The sequence below is a fragment of the Lampetra planeri genome, chromosome 24 (assembly GCF_965212315.1).
Source record: "Lampetra planeri chromosome 24, kcLamPlan1.2.h2, whole genome shotgun sequence".
Classification (NCBI taxonomy): Eukaryota; Metazoa; Chordata; class Hyperoartia; order Petromyzontiformes; family Petromyzontidae; genus Lampetra; species Lampetra planeri.
In genome coordinates, this window is record NC_136130.1 from 814,910 (window position 1) to 831,326 (window position 16,417).

At 56.7% G+C, this 16,417-nt stretch overlaps 1 protein-coding gene across 2 annotated transcripts in view; it reads right to left on the minus strand.

Moving 5' to 3' along the window:
* Nucleotides 1-2,190, minus strand: part of TIE1 (tyrosine kinase with immunoglobulin like and EGF like domains 1) — a 58,602-nt gene extending 56,412 nt beyond the window's left edge. The window contains exons 1-2 of one of the 2 annotated variants that reach the window (XM_078605360.1): nucleotides 1,800-2,190; nucleotides 384-692 (exon numbers count right to left, since the gene is read on the minus strand). In XM_078605360.1, the coding sequence (XP_078461486.1) occupies nucleotides 384-692; nucleotides 1,800-2,145 (655 nt within the window). In that variant the 5' untranslated portion in view covers nucleotides 2,146-2,190. The remainder of the gene's footprint in view (nucleotides 1-383; nucleotides 693-1,799) is intronic. The other variant, XM_078605359.1, reaches the window with a different exon arrangement.
* Between the last annotated feature and the right edge of the window lie 14,227 nt (nucleotides 2,191-16,417).

Genomic DNA, 16,417 nt, shown 5'->3' on the forward strand with positions numbered 1-16,417 from the left:
CTCGTGTAAGGCTGAGTCGACCTAGGTGAGGCCCAGGGACCAGTTCAAATATTCGGCCGCTATGTGTTTTGGGCCCTGGGCGAGATTCGAACTCGGTAGCCGAGGTTCGTAAGAGGAGGGATCAGGAGTGGGCGATGAGGAGGGAGGGGTGAGGGGGGGATGAGGAGGGGGAGGGATCAGGAAGGGGGGGATAATGAGGGGGGGGATGAGGAGGGAGGGGTGAGGGGGAGGGATGAAAAGGGGGGGGGATGAGGAGGGGGGGATGAGGGGGGGGGGGTGAGGAGGGAGGGGTGAGGGGGAGGGATGAGGAGGGGGGGGGGATGAGGAGGGGGGGGGGGGGTGAGGAGGGGGGGGATGAGGAGGGGGGGGGGGTAGGCCCGCACCGCGCTCGCTGATCTTGGTGGTCGTCAGCACGGCCATGTCGGCGCCCCGCCGGCTGCTGGCGAGGCAGCTGAAGACGCCGAGTCGCGCCCAGCTGAGCCTGGCGGAGAGCGTGAGTCGCACGGTGTTGACGCGGCGGGAGTCGCGCTGGCTCTCGAGTCGCGGGGCCTGGCGCGCCGACATCACGGGCTCCAGCTCGCGCGTGAGGCGCAGGTCTACGTCGCGCTCACCCGCCACGCACAGCAGCGCGGTCTCCTTGTGGTCGCCCACCGTGGGACCGAAGTTGATGAGGGTCACGTCCATGACGCCGCCTGGTGCCGGGCGTCGTCGTCATCATCATCATCACCGCCACCATCATCATCACCACCACCATCAGCACCACCATCAGCAGGAGTATCACGCGCGCATGGCAGGCTCTGCGAGAAGCTTCGCCCACACTCAGTGATGTTTTGTACTTCACCAGGTGAGGCTCACTGAGCCATATCGCTCTGCCTCAGAAGCGACCTGGCCACAAATGACGGCCCATCAAAGTGGCCCATCATCGTGTGGAAATGTAAGGCAGCCAAGTAAAACCATCGCTAGAATCATCATCACGACCACCTTCGCCACCGTTATCATCACCATCCCCACCACCACGGGGGTTGCCGCCGTTTACAAAAAACAAACCCAGGCACATGTATCAGTCGTCGCGAGTCGATTATGAAAACCGCGCAGTTTGCTTGGGATAACGCGCAGTGCTAAACTGGTACCAGATCTGTGGACAAATCCATTCCTGCCACTCGAACATACGTGCCCTTGTCCAGGTCCAACTCAAACAGTTGGGCAAGCCATCACTCTCATCATCACGAGCAGCAAGAGGCACACACAGAGACCCGTGGACTCGCGTGGAGACCACCCGTCTGAGAAGGGCTCTGGAGATGCCACCGGTGTAGAACAGGAGGAGAGGGAGTGTGGAGATGGGAGAAGGTCGTGGGGCCAGATGAGGACCCCTGGAGGTGACTCGAGCAAGAGGCGTCCAACAACACGAGCCCATGGGGAGAGATAACCCGTGCGGTCATGGGACTTTTGGCTTGGAAGAAGATGTAAATGCTATGGGTCTCTATGCAGGTCTATGGATAATATGAATATATATGGGGCTCTGTGTTACGTGTCTCTGAGTCGGAGTTTTTGGTTACGTATTTGTGTCTGCGTGTCTCGTACGATCACGCGAGTCTGTAGGTCTGTACGTGCATCTCTACGCATATCTACGGGATGTCCCTACGTAACCCTATGAGTGCCTCTAAGGGCGGTGGACGTGACTGTAGCGGAGAGACAGAAATAGCAGCACGACGGAGACAATCCGAGCAGCAGCAGCAGCTGACCCCACACAAGAAGAAGAAGACGGAGTCCATGGATCACCTCGCTGCCCGAACTCTCACCTGGCCCCCCCGTGCTGAGCGGCAGCCACGGCAGGCAGCAGCAGGCGAGGCGCAGAGGCCACATCACCAACGCTGCCATCATCACCATCCTCCTCCACCTCCTTGTTGTCACTCCTCCCCGGGCGCGGATTCTCGTCTCCGAGCGGTGTGGAGCGGCGGCGTCGGTCAAAATCCTCTCGCGAACACAAGCCGCAGCCTCCTCCTCCCCTGCCCCAGCGCCGTCGCGAGGTGAAATCGAGCGAGGCGCCGTCCCCGAGACCTTCCCGGGCGCTGCAGTGACGACCACTGTCGGTGACTGCGTCGCGAGTGAATGGTCAGGGGGTGGCTCTGCGCCTCCAGCCCGCATGACATCAGCCAGCCCGGCCGGGGCCAGGGCGGAGTGGGGGCCACGGTGCAGGATGTGGGGTTGGTGGGGGGTGGGTATCGGTCCACGACTTGTTTGATCAAAACATCTCTCTCTTCCTCGGCACTGCTCCCCCCACTTCATCAACGCCCCCTCCCCCGCCCCTGCAGGGAGCTGCTGCTGCCCAGACTGCGTGCCTCTGTCGGGAATGTCGGGGCAGCTCCGTCAAACGGCGCATCAACAATAACAGCGTGAACGAGCGCAACATATAATATGTCCGTCCACGTAGATAACGATGTTATTTATTAGTCTTTGTTTACGCACGCCCCATCGGCCCACACGTGCACAATATTCAGCAACTTTTTGTTCAACACAAGAGAAACTTGTGCTTGAACAATGAACGTCGTGGAGACTGTAACAGCACGAGTAAGCAGAGTAAGTGTGGGGGTCGCTAGCCCCCGAGATCCCTCCCTCGATAATGCTAACGGCCGGGCTAACATCATCAATCGCCCCCCCGCTGCTAAGCGAACCGCTGCTAGGTTCCTCACCCATGGTGTGGGAGCCGTCGCCCGAGGATTCCCCTCCACCGCGGGTCCGCGTAGCATGCATGGTTAATTACGTGCGCGCACACCCACACACAGCTCCACACGCGATACCCACTCTTGCGCCGCTCTGCGCCGCGCTGGCCGCTCACGTTACGATCGCGCACCTGGGGTACGCCGATTACGCACGCCGAGAGCTTACGCAAGTAACGAGCACACGTAAGCGGGGCACACGCCGACACAACGACTCAAGTTGCCGCCGCCGTGCGCGCGAGACAAACCGTACAACAATGCGCAGCCGATTACGCGCTCGAGCCGCGGGGTTGGGGGTCAGGGGCCCACCACTGCGCCGCACTTTACGCAAGTAACGAGCACACGCAAGCTCGCACAAAGCTAACAGCTTCACTGCGCACCGCGGTTTCGCACACGCGAGCGGGGCGCACGCCGACACGACGACTCGTCCCCTCCCGCACTCACGCGTGCACGTCAACACAAGTATCGTACAAGGACGATTCTCCTCTCACGCGGCTGCGTAGGCACGCCAACACACAAAAGTGCTCTCCCCGGGCGTTAACACACACCTCCGTACCCGCACAATCGTACAGAGACCACGGCCTTTACGCATACAACGACCACACACCCGCGAATGCAGTGCACGCTAATACCACGTTCAAAAACACCCAACAACACGGTTTTGTTACTACGCTCGAGATTTTATTAGCCCTTGTTAACCCACCGAGCCACCCGTGTGTGTGTGCGGGCCAGCAAGGCGCTTCTAACCCACTCTCCGGTGGCGTGCAGCCCTATTCTATGCTGCGCTCTCTGTTAAACCGCTTTCCTACTCGTCCTTACCCCGAACTAACCCTCTCCTATGGATCCTACTCTCCGCTCTGAGGTGTTGTAAGGCGCGTAATACGATACCGTCTGTAGTTCTTGGTGACCTTGCGGCGCTCAGATCGTCCTGCAGACAATCTAGCGGCTCGCCCGATGACTCCCTCGTCGCTGACTCCGTGTCAAAACTCCAGAAAAAGAGACCTCCCTACTGCCCCTGCGTTTTCTTTTAAACTATTCACATCAAAGGCTAGGCGCCCCCGTCCCGACCGCCTTGGTCTCTCGACCAATCCTGAGCCTAGGATTTCCCGCTCTTTTGCGATCCCGCCGGCCTTTGACCTTTCGACCAATCAGTCGCTCCGGGTCCTGATCCCAGCTATCTGCCCTGCTGACCCGTGTTTGTGTTTGTATGCGTTTCTAACTGCGGGGCTCTCTGAGCTCGCCGTGGTCGTGCGATCTCAAATCCGCCCACGGCGCCGCAGTGTTACTTGGCCTGGGAAGGGTCCTGTCCAATTCCCTGGCCCTGAGAAACCGTGGGGTAACCCCCCGAGGGGGCCCTCGGGTGAAAACTCAGGGTAGGTGACCCGACCACGAGGCCCTACGTGGGTGCGGGTGCGTGCTTATGTGGGGGGGGGTGATGGGGGGCAGTGCGGTGGTGGAAGCCGGGCGGCTCCCTGGCTCGGCAGAGCGGCCCCGTCGCTGTGGCACCACATAGCCCCCCGGGGTGCCAGTCCCCGTCCTGGGTTGACTGGAGCACCTCGCCTGGGTTGCCCCCACGAGGTATCGCCGCGGGGTCCGCGGGATTCGCCCGGCCCTTGTGGCTGGCCTCGGGGGTGGCGGCTCCGTCTCCTGGGGCTCTGGCGGTGGTCTCCTCCTCCATTCCAACGGCTCCCCTCGGCCTCTGGCACCTGCGGGCTGGGGAACAAACTCAGAGGCGGTGGGGTTTAAGGGTCGCCGTCCTCGTCGCCCCTGGCCCCGCCCGGGGCCCCTCGGAGCCCGGGGCTCCGTGGGGCCCATATACTGCGCGAGGCCCCCGGGCACGGGGGGTGGGGGGACCCCGGGGTTTCGGGGTACTTGGACGGCGGGGCTCCCCCCCTCGGGGGCTGCTCGCCACGGCTTCAGTCGGCGGATGTTGACCACCATCTCCCGGCCCCTCTCTCCTCCCTGAATCAGCACCGTCCATGGTGAGATCTGCCGTCTCACAATCCAGGGTCCTCGCCAGTAGGTGGTCAGCTTCCCCACCTGTCCGGCACCGACGCGGGGAGTGTACAGCCACACCTCGGAGCCCGCAGTGTAGAAGGGGGGCTCCATATGGGGTCGGGCGCCCTGCTCTTGCCGCTGGTGCGCGGCCTCTCCGTGCGGGTAGGCTCGGCCCCTGGCCCCTCGCAGGGTCTCCAGCAAGTGCTCCACGGGGTGGCTCCCTTCCTCCCGTTGCGGCGGAGGGACACCGAACAGCAGATCTGCGGGCAGGCGAGACTCGCAACCAAACATCATTAGGAACGGGGTCTGTCCTGTAGATGTGTGAACGGCGGTGGTGTAGGCGAACAGGGCATAGGGGAGGTGTTCGTCCCAGTCCTGTTGATTCGCGGCCGCCATGCGTTTAAGCTTCCCGGCCAGAGTCTGGTTCATCCTCTCTACCATCCCGTTCGCCTGGGGGTGATACGCCGTGGTTCGGTCCTTCTGGATCCCGAACTCTCGGCACAGCGCCTGGAATAGTTCGGCCTCGAATTCACTACCCTGGTCGGTAATGACTCGTTCGGGGATCCCGCACTTAAGTACGTAGTTTTCCACGAAGGCCCGGGCCACTACGAGGGCTGTTTTATCCGGGATAGCCACCGCCACGGGGTAGCGGGTGAAGTACTCCACCGCTACGAGAATATATCGGTTGCCCCGGTGGGATCGTGGAAAGGGCCCCTGCAGGTCGATTCCGACCAACTGATTCGTCCGACTGACTCGGAACGGCCTCAGGGGTACCTGGTACCTCGCCGGCTTTTGCCCACACTGCTGACAGGCTCGGCAGCCCTGCACCCAGGCGGCCACATCTTGCGCCAATTTAGGCCAGAGATACTGGCGACGCAGAGTCTCCCGGGTGCGCCGTTCCCCATCATGGCCCCCGAGCGGGTGGTCGTGTACCAGTCGTAGTAGTTGGGGTCGCACATGGGCGGGAACGCAGATGCACCCCGGCTGCCCAGCGTCGGCCAGTTCCGTCACCACCCCATTTTCTACACACAACCGGGCATACAAACCGCTCCAGGGCCCTGGTAGTGCATCCTTCTTCTCTCGCAGTGCCGCCTCCACCGCCGCCAGATCCGGATCCCGCTGCTGGGTTTGTCGCAGCTGCTCGTCGTCCAAGCCCGGGAAGGCGCAGCCGACATCCTCTTGGATCCGCCCGGTTGGGGTGGGATGATCCGTCTGTCCCCGGGCTCCTTCTGCAGGGGTTCCTGCGGCGCACACCGCACTTTCTCTCGGGGGGGGGAGTTTAGTTTCCGCGCGCTCCTTGGGTTCTGCTGCCTGGCGGCAGCGTCCCCCCGTGAAACACGGGCAGGCGTCTCCCTCCCTCGTCTCAGCGCGCACCGCGGGCCGTCTTGACAAGGCGTCCGCGTTCGCGTGTGTCCGCCCCGCTCGGTACTCGATCTGCAGGTTGTACTCCTGCAGCTGCGCCAGCCATCGAGCCATCTGCCCCCGCGGTTCCTTGAATGTAAGGAGGAACTGCAGTGCATAATGATCGGTGCGCACACGACATCTCCTGCCATACAAGTACGGTCGGAACTGTTTACACGCGAAAATCACGGCATACAGTTCCTGACGGGTTACGCAATAGTTCAGCTCGGCCCCGCTCAGGGTCCGACTGGCGTACGCGATGACCCGCTCCGTCCCACCCTGCACTTGCGACAGCACCGCGCCCAGCCCACTGCTGCAGGCATCAGTGTCCAAAATAAAATCGGTGGTGAAATCTGGGAAAGCCAAGGTGGGGGTGTGGGTGAGGTGGTCTTTGAGTGTGGTGAAAGCCGTCTGACAGGCCTCCGACCACTGATAGGGGTTCTTATGGGAGGTGAGTTGGGTGAGGGGGCGTGCAATCTCACTGAATCCCTTTACAAATCGACGGTAATAAGTGGCGAGTCCCAAGAATGACCTGATCTCCGTCAGGTTCCTCGGCCGCGGCCAATCCACTATGGCACGCACCTTCTCGGGATCGGTGCTCACCCCTGCCTCGCTGACTCGGTGTCCGAGGTACCCCACCTCGCGCTGCGCAATGTAACACTTACGCGGCTTGAGCTTGAGATGGGCTGCTCGCAGTCGCTGGAATACTTCCTGCAGCCTGGACCAGTGTTCGGACAGCGACCTACTGAACACTATTACGTCGTCCAGGTAAATCAGGCACTGTTCCCACTGTAAGCCCCGCATCACCAACTCAATCAACCGCTGGAACGTCGCGGGCGCGTTAGTGAGTCCGAACGGCAACACTCGAAACTCAAACAGGCCCATCGGGGTGGTGAATGCTGTTTTTGGCCGATCCTCCTCCGTCATCTCCACCTGCCAGTAACCGGACGCCAGATCGAGGGTGGAAAAATACCGCGTCCCTGCGAGACTGTCGAAGGTGTCGTCGATGCGGGGTATGGGGAAGGCATCGCCGAGCGTGACTGCATTTAGTTTACGGTAATCGACGCAGAACCGGGTTGACCCATCCTTTTTCGTTACTAGTACCACTGGGGCTGACCAGGGGCTCGCCGAGGGCTGAATTATGTTATCGCGTAGCATATCCGTGACTGCCTCTTTGATCTGGGTCCGTTCAGGCGCGCCCACTCGGTATGCGGGGAGTTTGATGGGTCGGGCTGCACCTGTGTCAATTTGGTGCTTGACCAGGTCGGTCCGGCCCACGTCCGAATCGTGCTCACTGAACACGTCGGCGTACTCCCGCAATAACCCGCGCAGCTGATCGGCCTCCCCCTTAGGTAAGGCTGCCCAAGGCACATGTAACGCATCCTGCAGTGGAACAATCTCGGCTCGGGGGGTCGGGCCGACCCGCCAGGCCAGATCCTGGCTGTCCTCGGGGCGGCCAGGGTCCTCCGCCCAGAGTGCGAACACCGAGTCGTTCGAGTGGCGAGCGTGCAGGGGGTGTACGGTGGCTACCGGGGTGCGTCGTCGTATCATTGCCGGGGTACTGTGTGGGTTAAACACACGTATAAACAGCCGGCCCCCATCTGCGTTTACCAGTGTGGCTGACCCTACCACCCCGTATCGCGATGCCAACTCCGGGTGAGGAGTCAGCATTACCTCGCCCAATGGTCGGTGGGTTGGGTCGGTGGAGAGGGTTGCCACTGGCACCAGCATCTCGGCGAGAGGTCCGATGGTGACGGCCGACACCAGCGTAGCGGCCACGGGTGTGAAGCGTGGGCGATTCGGCTCCTGTCCTAGGAACGGAATCCGCTCCCCGCTGCCCTCCACCGTAGCGCATCATTGCCGGGGTTGTACGTTAAGTCCCAACTTTTCCAGGAGGTCCGTTCCTGCAATGCACTCGTGGCACAACACACTCGACACGTAGAATTCCTGTGTGCACACCTGGTTTCCTAGACGGACCTCGAGGGAGACCTTCCCCAGCAACCCCATCCCGGCTCTGCTTGCCGTGTGCAGTGCGCGATCCGGGGCCTGCAGACAGCCCACGTCCACCCCGAGCATGCTGCAGTGCGCGGCGCTCATGAGAGAGGCCACGGCGCCCGTGTCCAGTAGGATCCGGGTGCGCTGCCCGTTCACCTGGCCTTCCACCAGCGACGTGGCTCCCGTTATCCCTGCCACCAGCTCCCGCAGCCAATCGCCCGAGGTCCCCGCGCCCTTGGGTGTTGTCGTTGTAACCTGTTTATGGATCACTCGCTCGCCATTATTCTCATTATCGTCTATTTGTATCGGGACCGCGTCGATTGCACCCCTAGTTGGTCAGCTCACTAGGAGGCGTTGGAGTTTAACCCCCTGCGCCTGCCTAGCTCGGGTAATTTCAGGACAGTCTCTCACTAGATGCCCTCGGCGATCGCACATATAACATGCCCGGGGAGGGGGGGCGGCTCCGTAGCGGGTCCCCTGTCCGCTCCCTCTCCCTCCCCCAGTACGCAGTTGCCCCACATCGGACTCTAATTGGGACACCCTCCCGGCTAGCCCCCCTACTGTCGAGCGTAGTTCCCCCATCTCAGACTGGAGTGCCTTCATATTTTTATTTGCTTCCTCGCGTGCTTGGGTTACCTTACCGTCCATTTGGTCTACCCGGCCAGCAATATCTCCCATGCCGGTCTGTAACCCGGCTACCCACCCCGGGGTGGTCTCGCTGGGTCTCTGGGGCTCCCTTGCCCGTCCCCTTACTGCGAATGCGGGCTCTTCCTCCTCGTCGGAGAGTAGGCTCGCTACGGCGCACTTTCGTCCCAGCCCCCGGAGCTGCATGCGTTCGCTGTGAATTCTTTCATACTTACGTGCGCGCTCGACAAGGGTGTTAAAGGGAAGACGTGGGCAGCTCATGTCTGGCTGCCACCACGCCGTGCGAGACAGGTACCGCTGGATTTTCTCGGCGGCCAGTTCCTCAATAACATCAGTTGCGTACCCCGGGCGTGCGATCTTTGTTAACTCGCGCACATCCTCGGCGTAATCACGTAGATCTTCGCCAGGTTGGCGACGGCGCGCCTCTAAGGCCGATTTTGCTTCCTCCTCGTCACGCGTGCCAAAACGCTGATCGAGTCGGCGCATCAGCTCCTCTAGCTGTGTCTGTGCGCTCGCGGGTAACGCTTCTACAAAATCGGCTGCCCGCCCATCAAGATTCATATTAAGTTGACGTACTGCCTGCGCGTACGTCCATCCATTAATTTCCTTGGCCCCTAAGAGATTGCGGGCGAATGCCTTCCACGAAGGTGCCCCCCGGCCGGTAAATATTAGTCTTATTTTAGCGTGAGGTAACGCGGGGGTCCGTACCGCTTCTGACACCAATTTGTGGGGGTCGCTAGCCCCCGAGATTCCTCCCTCGATAATGCTAACGGCCGGGCTAACATCATCAATCGCCCCCCCGCTGCTAAGCGAACCGCTGCTAGGTTCCTCACCCATGGTGTGGGAGCCGTCGCCCGAGGATTCCCCTCCACCGCGGGTCCGCGTAGCATGCATGGTTAATTAAGTGCGCGCACACCCACACACAGCTCCACACGCGATACCCACTCTTGTGCCGCTCTGCGCCGCGCTGGCCGCTCATGTTACGATCGCGCACCTGGGGTACGCCGATTACGCACGCCGAGAGCTTACGCAAGTAACGAGCACACGTAAGCGGGGCACACGCCGACACAACGACTCAAGTTGCCGCCGCCGTGCGCGCGAGACAAACCGTACAACAATGCGCAGCCGATTACGCGCTCGAGCCGCGGGGTTGGGGGTCAGGGGCCCACCACCGCGCCGCACTTTACGCAAGTAACGAGCACACGCAAGCTCGCACAAAGCTAACAGCTTCACTGCGCACCGCGGTTTCGCACACGCGAGCGGGGCGCACGCCGACACGACGACTCGTCCCCTCCCGCACTCGCGCGTGCACGTCAACACAAGTATCGTACAAGGACGATTCTCCTCTCACACGGCTGCGTAGGCACGCCAACACACAAAAGTGCTCTCCCCGGGCGTTAACACACACACCTCCGTACCCGCACAATCGTACAGAGACCACGGCCTTTACGCATACAACGACCACACACCCGCGAATGCAGTGCACGCTAATACCACGTTCAAAAACACCCAACAACACGGTTTTGTTACTACGCTCGAGATTTTATTAGCCCTTGTTAACCCACCGAGCCACCCGTGTGTGTGTGCGGGCCAGCAAGGCGCTTCTAACCCACTCTCCGGTGGCGTGCAGCCCTATTCTATGCTGCGCTCTCTGTTAAACTGCTTTCCTACTCGTCCTTACCCCGAACTAACCCTCTCCTACGGATCCTACTCTCCGCTCTGAGGTGTTGTAAGGCGCGTAATACGATACCGTCTGTAGTTCTTGGTGACCTTGCGGCGCTCAGATCGTCCTGCAGACAATCTAGCGGCTCGCCCGATGACTCCCTCGTCGCTGACTCCATGTCAAAACTCCAGAAAAAGAGACCTCCCTACTGCCCCTGCGTTTTCTTTTAAACTATTCACATCAAAGGCTAGGCGCCCCCGTCCCGACCGCCTTGGTCTCTCGACCAATCCTGAGCCTAGGATTTCCCGCTCTTTTGCGATCCCGCCGGCCTTTGACCTTTCGACCAATCAGTCGCTCCGGGTCCTGATCCCAGCTATCTGCCCTGCTGACCCGTGTTTGTGTTTGTATGCGTTTCTAACTGCGGGGCTCTCTGAGCTCGCCGTGGTCGTGCGATCTCAAATCCGCCCACGGCGCCGCAGTGTTACTTGGCCTGGGAAGGGTCCTGTCCAATTCCCTGGCCCTGAGAAACCGTGGGGTAACCCCCCGAGGGGGCCCTCGGGTGAAAACTCAGGGTAGGTGACCCGACCACGAGGCCCTACGTGGGTGCGGGTGCGTGCTTATGTGGGGGGGGTGATGGGGGGCAGTGCGGTGGTGGAAGCCGGGCGGCTCCCTGGCTCGGCAGAGCGGCCCCGTCGCTGTGGCACCACATAAGCTAACTGCTTATTGTTGTTTGTGTTCTTGCCGTATTGATGTATGCACAGTAGTCGATCTATTGGACACATATAGCACAGCGAGGGTGTTTGCCGATACACATCTGACATTGCTCAATGCGCGTGGATTTGATCTTTAACACTCCTTTGTGCTAAAGCAGAAGTAACCTTTGCTCCCGTAACGATATTAATTGGATATCAGGTGCCGAATGATGTGCGACAACTCATTTTGACTCACGCGATGTGACCCAAACATGATGAATACTCTGTCGCGAAAGCCTACGTGATGTGTCGAACGTACGACAGCTCGCATTATTCTTCTTGGTTCTTTCGGTAAAGTCACGTAGAAGGGAAGTAATAAAATAATACAAATAAAACATAATAGAATGAAATAATTCTCACGACGTTTCGGCTATATAAAAACTGGGTTGGAGATGGAAGAGCGCCTTAACAAAAAGAATGTGCATATGAAGAGGAATTTAGCATATTCATGGCAAATGCGTAGGAGGTGGGCGGGGAGGGGTTTCAAAGTCATATTATGCCCATGCATTATGCAGGATCAGCAGCACCAAGGGGGGGTGCAGGGAGTAGCATTAACAAAGGAAAGGAATGTTAATGATATGTAGCTGCAGTTACTAAACAACCACGTAGAAAACTAAAGTATAAACTACATAAAAAACTAAAGTAAAAACTGCATAGCACCATCAGTATACTTACTATACTCTACAATAAGCTGAGTTACTAACAGCAAGTAATACATTACAATTCTACGTCATAAAAATTATATAATGCTTCCATCTAAACTTTATTCTCTTACATCACACGAGCATATACCATACTATATACTGCCATAGATAAACCCAACATTAAATTATATACTGTATTACTATAAACCACCCTATACCTTATACATTTCAACATAACACTATGTATTATTCTACCCACCCTAATGTGTATCGAAATGGTTTATTATGTCCTTCCAATGATTGCTAAGCCAGAATCCATCTTCTCGGTTAAAATTGTCTCTGTGTTTGTATATGTGAATCGCCTCATGAACGAATCTCTCATGATAGCCAGATGGCTTGCAGAGAACCTCTGTCTTGGAGAAGTCAATGTCATGTGCGCCCACTGAGTTGTAACAGTGATCTGCCACGGCTGAGGTGTTTGTCCTACCGTGTTTCAGGTCAGCTTTATGTTCACGGATGCGGTCCGAGACATGTCGTTTGGTTTCCCCAATGTAACTGCTACCACAGAGGCAACTTAGTTTGTAGACACCAGGGTACTGTATGTCTGGAACCACATCTTTTACAGACGGTACCAGATCACGGATTTTATGTACTGTGTTGAATCGGACCTGGATCTTGTGTTTAATCAGGATTTTGGAGATCGTTTTTGTGACCCCAGCAATGTAGGGTAAGGTGATGGTCTTGAAAGGCTCCTCAACAGCATCCTTCTTGATGGTTGGAGTGATGGCTTTGCGGATTGTGTAGTCGGAGTAACCATTAGCCTTAAGAGCTTGGCGTACGTGTTTGAGTTCACTGGAAATGTGTTCATGGTCGGAGATGCATTGGGCTCTATGATATAGAGTCTTGATGAGGGAATTCTTCTGGGATGGATGGTGGTGGGAATCCGGTTTTAGATAAGCATCCGTATGGGTGGCTTTCCTGTAGACTGAGTGGCTCATTGAACCATCAGGTCTCCTTTTGATTAGGACATCCAAAAAGGGTAGCTTGCCATCATTTTCGACTTCCATGGTGAATCTGATGGCTGGGTGTATGGAATTGATGTGGTCGAGAAATTGGTCTAGAGCAGGCCGGCCATGTGGCCAGATGACAAAAGTGTCGTCTACGTACCTCTTCCATAAGGTCGGGCGTAGAGTGGCAGTCTGGATGGCGTCCGTCTCAAATTTCTCCATGAAGATGTTGGCTACAACCGGAGATAGGGGGGAGCCCATTGGGGTGCCCTCAATTTGCTTGTAGAAAGTTTCATTCCAGGTGAAGTATGTATTGGTTAAGCAGTGTCTCACCAGGGGGGGTACCCCAGCATTCAGTCCTTGATGAACCAAGTCTTCAATGATTGCGATGGTGTCAGGTACAGGAACCTTGGTGAATAAGGAAACCACATCAAAACTGACAAGCAGGTCGCCTGGGGACAGGGCAATCCCCTTGATTGTCGATACCAGGTCAGTAGAGTTTAGTACTGCAGAGGTGGTTTTTCCAGTGAAAGGCCGTAGGATTTCAGACAAAAAACGAGCCAATTTATAGGTGGGGGAGTTGATAGTAGAGACAATGGGACGAAGAGGTGTATCTTCTTTATGTATCTTTGGCAAGCCGTATAATCTTGGTGGCCTGGCTGCAGAAGGTTTCAACGAGAACTGTTTGGTCTGATCAAATAATGCGGTTGAATCAGAAATGATTTTGTTGGTTTTAGTGATGAAAAAGAGACCCCACCAACAGCCTCGTCACTAATAAGGTATAGGGTGGTTTATAGTAATACAGTATATAATTTAATGTTGGGTTTATCTATGGCAGTATATAGTATGGTATATGCTCGTGTGATGTAAGAGAATAAAGTTTAGATGGAAGCATATTATATAATTTTTACGACGTAGAATTGTAATGTATTACTTGCTGTTAGTAACTCAGCTTATTGTAGAGTATAGTAAGTATACTGATGGTGCTATGCAGTTTTTACTTTAGTTTTTTATGTAGTTTATACTTTAGTTTTCTACGTGGTTGTTTAGTAACTGCAGCTACATATCATTAACATTCCTTTCCTTTGTTAATGCTACTCCCTGCACCCCCCCTTGGTGCTGCTGATCCTGCATAATGCATGGGCATAATATGACTTTGAAACCCCCCCCGCCCACCTCCTACGCATTTGCCATGAATATGCTAAATTCCTCTTCATATGCACATTCTTTTTGTTAAGGCGCTCTTCCACCTCCAACCCAGTTTTTATATAAGCTCCTAGCTTGGTAGTGTCTCATTCTTCACCTGAGGACGGCTGCTTGCATTGTAGCCGAAACGTCGTGAGAATTATTTCATTCTATTATGTTTTATTTTTATTATTTTATTACTTCCCTTCTACGTGACTTTACCGAAAGAACCAAGAAGATGAATCCCTGCAGTCACGAAAGCTTTAAATCGAAAAAGGTCACATTATTGGTTCAAGTCTGCCCGACCGCTGAGCGTTGCTTGTGTAATAGAGTTCACGACTCTTGGACGCCGGAGTTGGAGGCACACGGGTTTATTCACACAGCACAGTTGTGGCATACAACACTAGAGGGGGTGTCGGCCCCCTCACCCGGCTAGCTGGGGATACACGCGCTAGCTACTTCCTAGCCTGCCTCCTAGTCCTCCTCTAACGGGCTAGGGGAGGCTATCTGGCCCGACACTGGTAAGTCGGGCCCGGTACCCTGAGTCCCAGACCAGCGCTGACAAGAGCACCGGCTCTGGATCTCGGGACCACGCCGCTGGCTCGGTCCTGTTCGGCCCTGATAAGGACGGCGAACCAGGGGAGTCCAGGGCTCTAGCTAAGACGTCTTCAGTCTTCACTGGTTAGCTTAACAAGAACCCCGAGCCCTCCGATACATCCCCTTTTATACCCTACCCCCCGCTGAGGGGTGGGGCCCCCCCGGGGTGCCTGGCGCGGACGTCGTAGAGAGCACCTCCCCGTGCACTCACGTAGCCCCGCCCACTGTGTTTGTTTGCCATAAGCTGCCATGCATAACGGGCTCTCTCTCTAACACCCCTACACTTGTATGTCGAACTTATTTCGCACCGTACGCAGCCAACCGTGCGAATCGGAGAGATTGAACTTCTGCTGCTGCTCACTACTGGCACTGCTAAGAAGGAACCCCACGCGGCTGTGTGGCATGGCCGCGCTGGTGTGGACGGCAGTGGCGGAAACAATCAGAATATCGATTTATACTGGAGAAATCCGATGAGCTATAAAGCTATTTTTCATATGTCCAGTCGGGGCGGGTAAGAACGTCACAACAAATAAAAAAACGTGATCGTAGTGCAGATGTAAAGGAGAGCCAACACACGGTTGCAGGGGGTTCGTCTTTGATTTCTTTCCTCCCATCCACACCTGTCCCCAGCCGCCCCAATCTCGTTCCCGCCCGTTCTCTCCCTTATATCTCCTCGCCTGCTCCTCCACCTTCTCCTGTCACCGTCCCACTCCCCCTCCTATTGGTGGGAATCCTTCCCCTGACACCCCTACACAGAGTACAAGAAAGGTAAACAAATCACCCAAACAGATACAACTCAACCATCCCCATCATCCTACCAGGCAGAGCCCACTCAGGTACAGGATTGGGGGCAGCGTTGGAGGCACTGCCCCCCCCTCCGCCCCGCTTAGGAAGTTTCTGGATTCGTCTTTAGAGGACAAATCTAGAAGTGAGGCAGTTCGATGGTGGTTCCCCCCCTAGACCACACCGTATCACTGTGACTTGCCTCAAAGGTCGTAATAATAACAATCCAGAAGTTACGCCTTTATTCATCCAGCAAGGCTTACGACCTTTTTTTGTTCAAGAGGACCCCGCATTGCGATGTTTGTAGTTTACTCTCCCACGGCGGACAGTTCGCAAACACGACACCGACTCGCCGCCTCGCGAGGGCCCTTCTCGTCGTGGCGAGCAGACCTTCACATTGGCATCGAGGCTCTTCCTCGACGCACGGCTTGCCAGCGTGGCGGGCCCAAGACTAATAATCACTCGTGCCATGTTTGAGGATAATTTCCATCATTGATGAGCGCGTGTGGCTGGCTTCGCGTTCGTGAGAAACCCGAGAACTCAAGACTCAATTAGAATATTTACAGTGGAGGAGTCCGATGAGCTATACAGCTTTTTCACAGAAGTCCAGCAGGGGCAAGGGGTCAGAAGATTACAACAACACACAAACACGGTAGGCGACATGAACCCATAACGCCGGCATACGAGGCGGGGGGTGTTGAGGGAGACTCAGCGACCGCTATCTCCTGGCCCACGCCTCCTCCTCCTCGCTGCCCCCACGCCGACACGACCTGGCAAGCCGTGGTGACCACGGAGCCCCATACTGGGGGCGACGCGCGTTGAGCACGCGGGGAAGGGGCTGCAGCTGAGCGAGGCGTTGGGACACCAGGCAGAATGAAAATCATTTGGCTGACAGTCTCTCCACCGAGCGCCACTTCGAATGTAGCCGACTCTATACATTTTTACTTAAAACTTTCGTGACTGCAGGGATTCATATTCTTGGTTTTTTCGGTAAATTCACGTAGACAGAAAATAATAAATAACAAAAAGC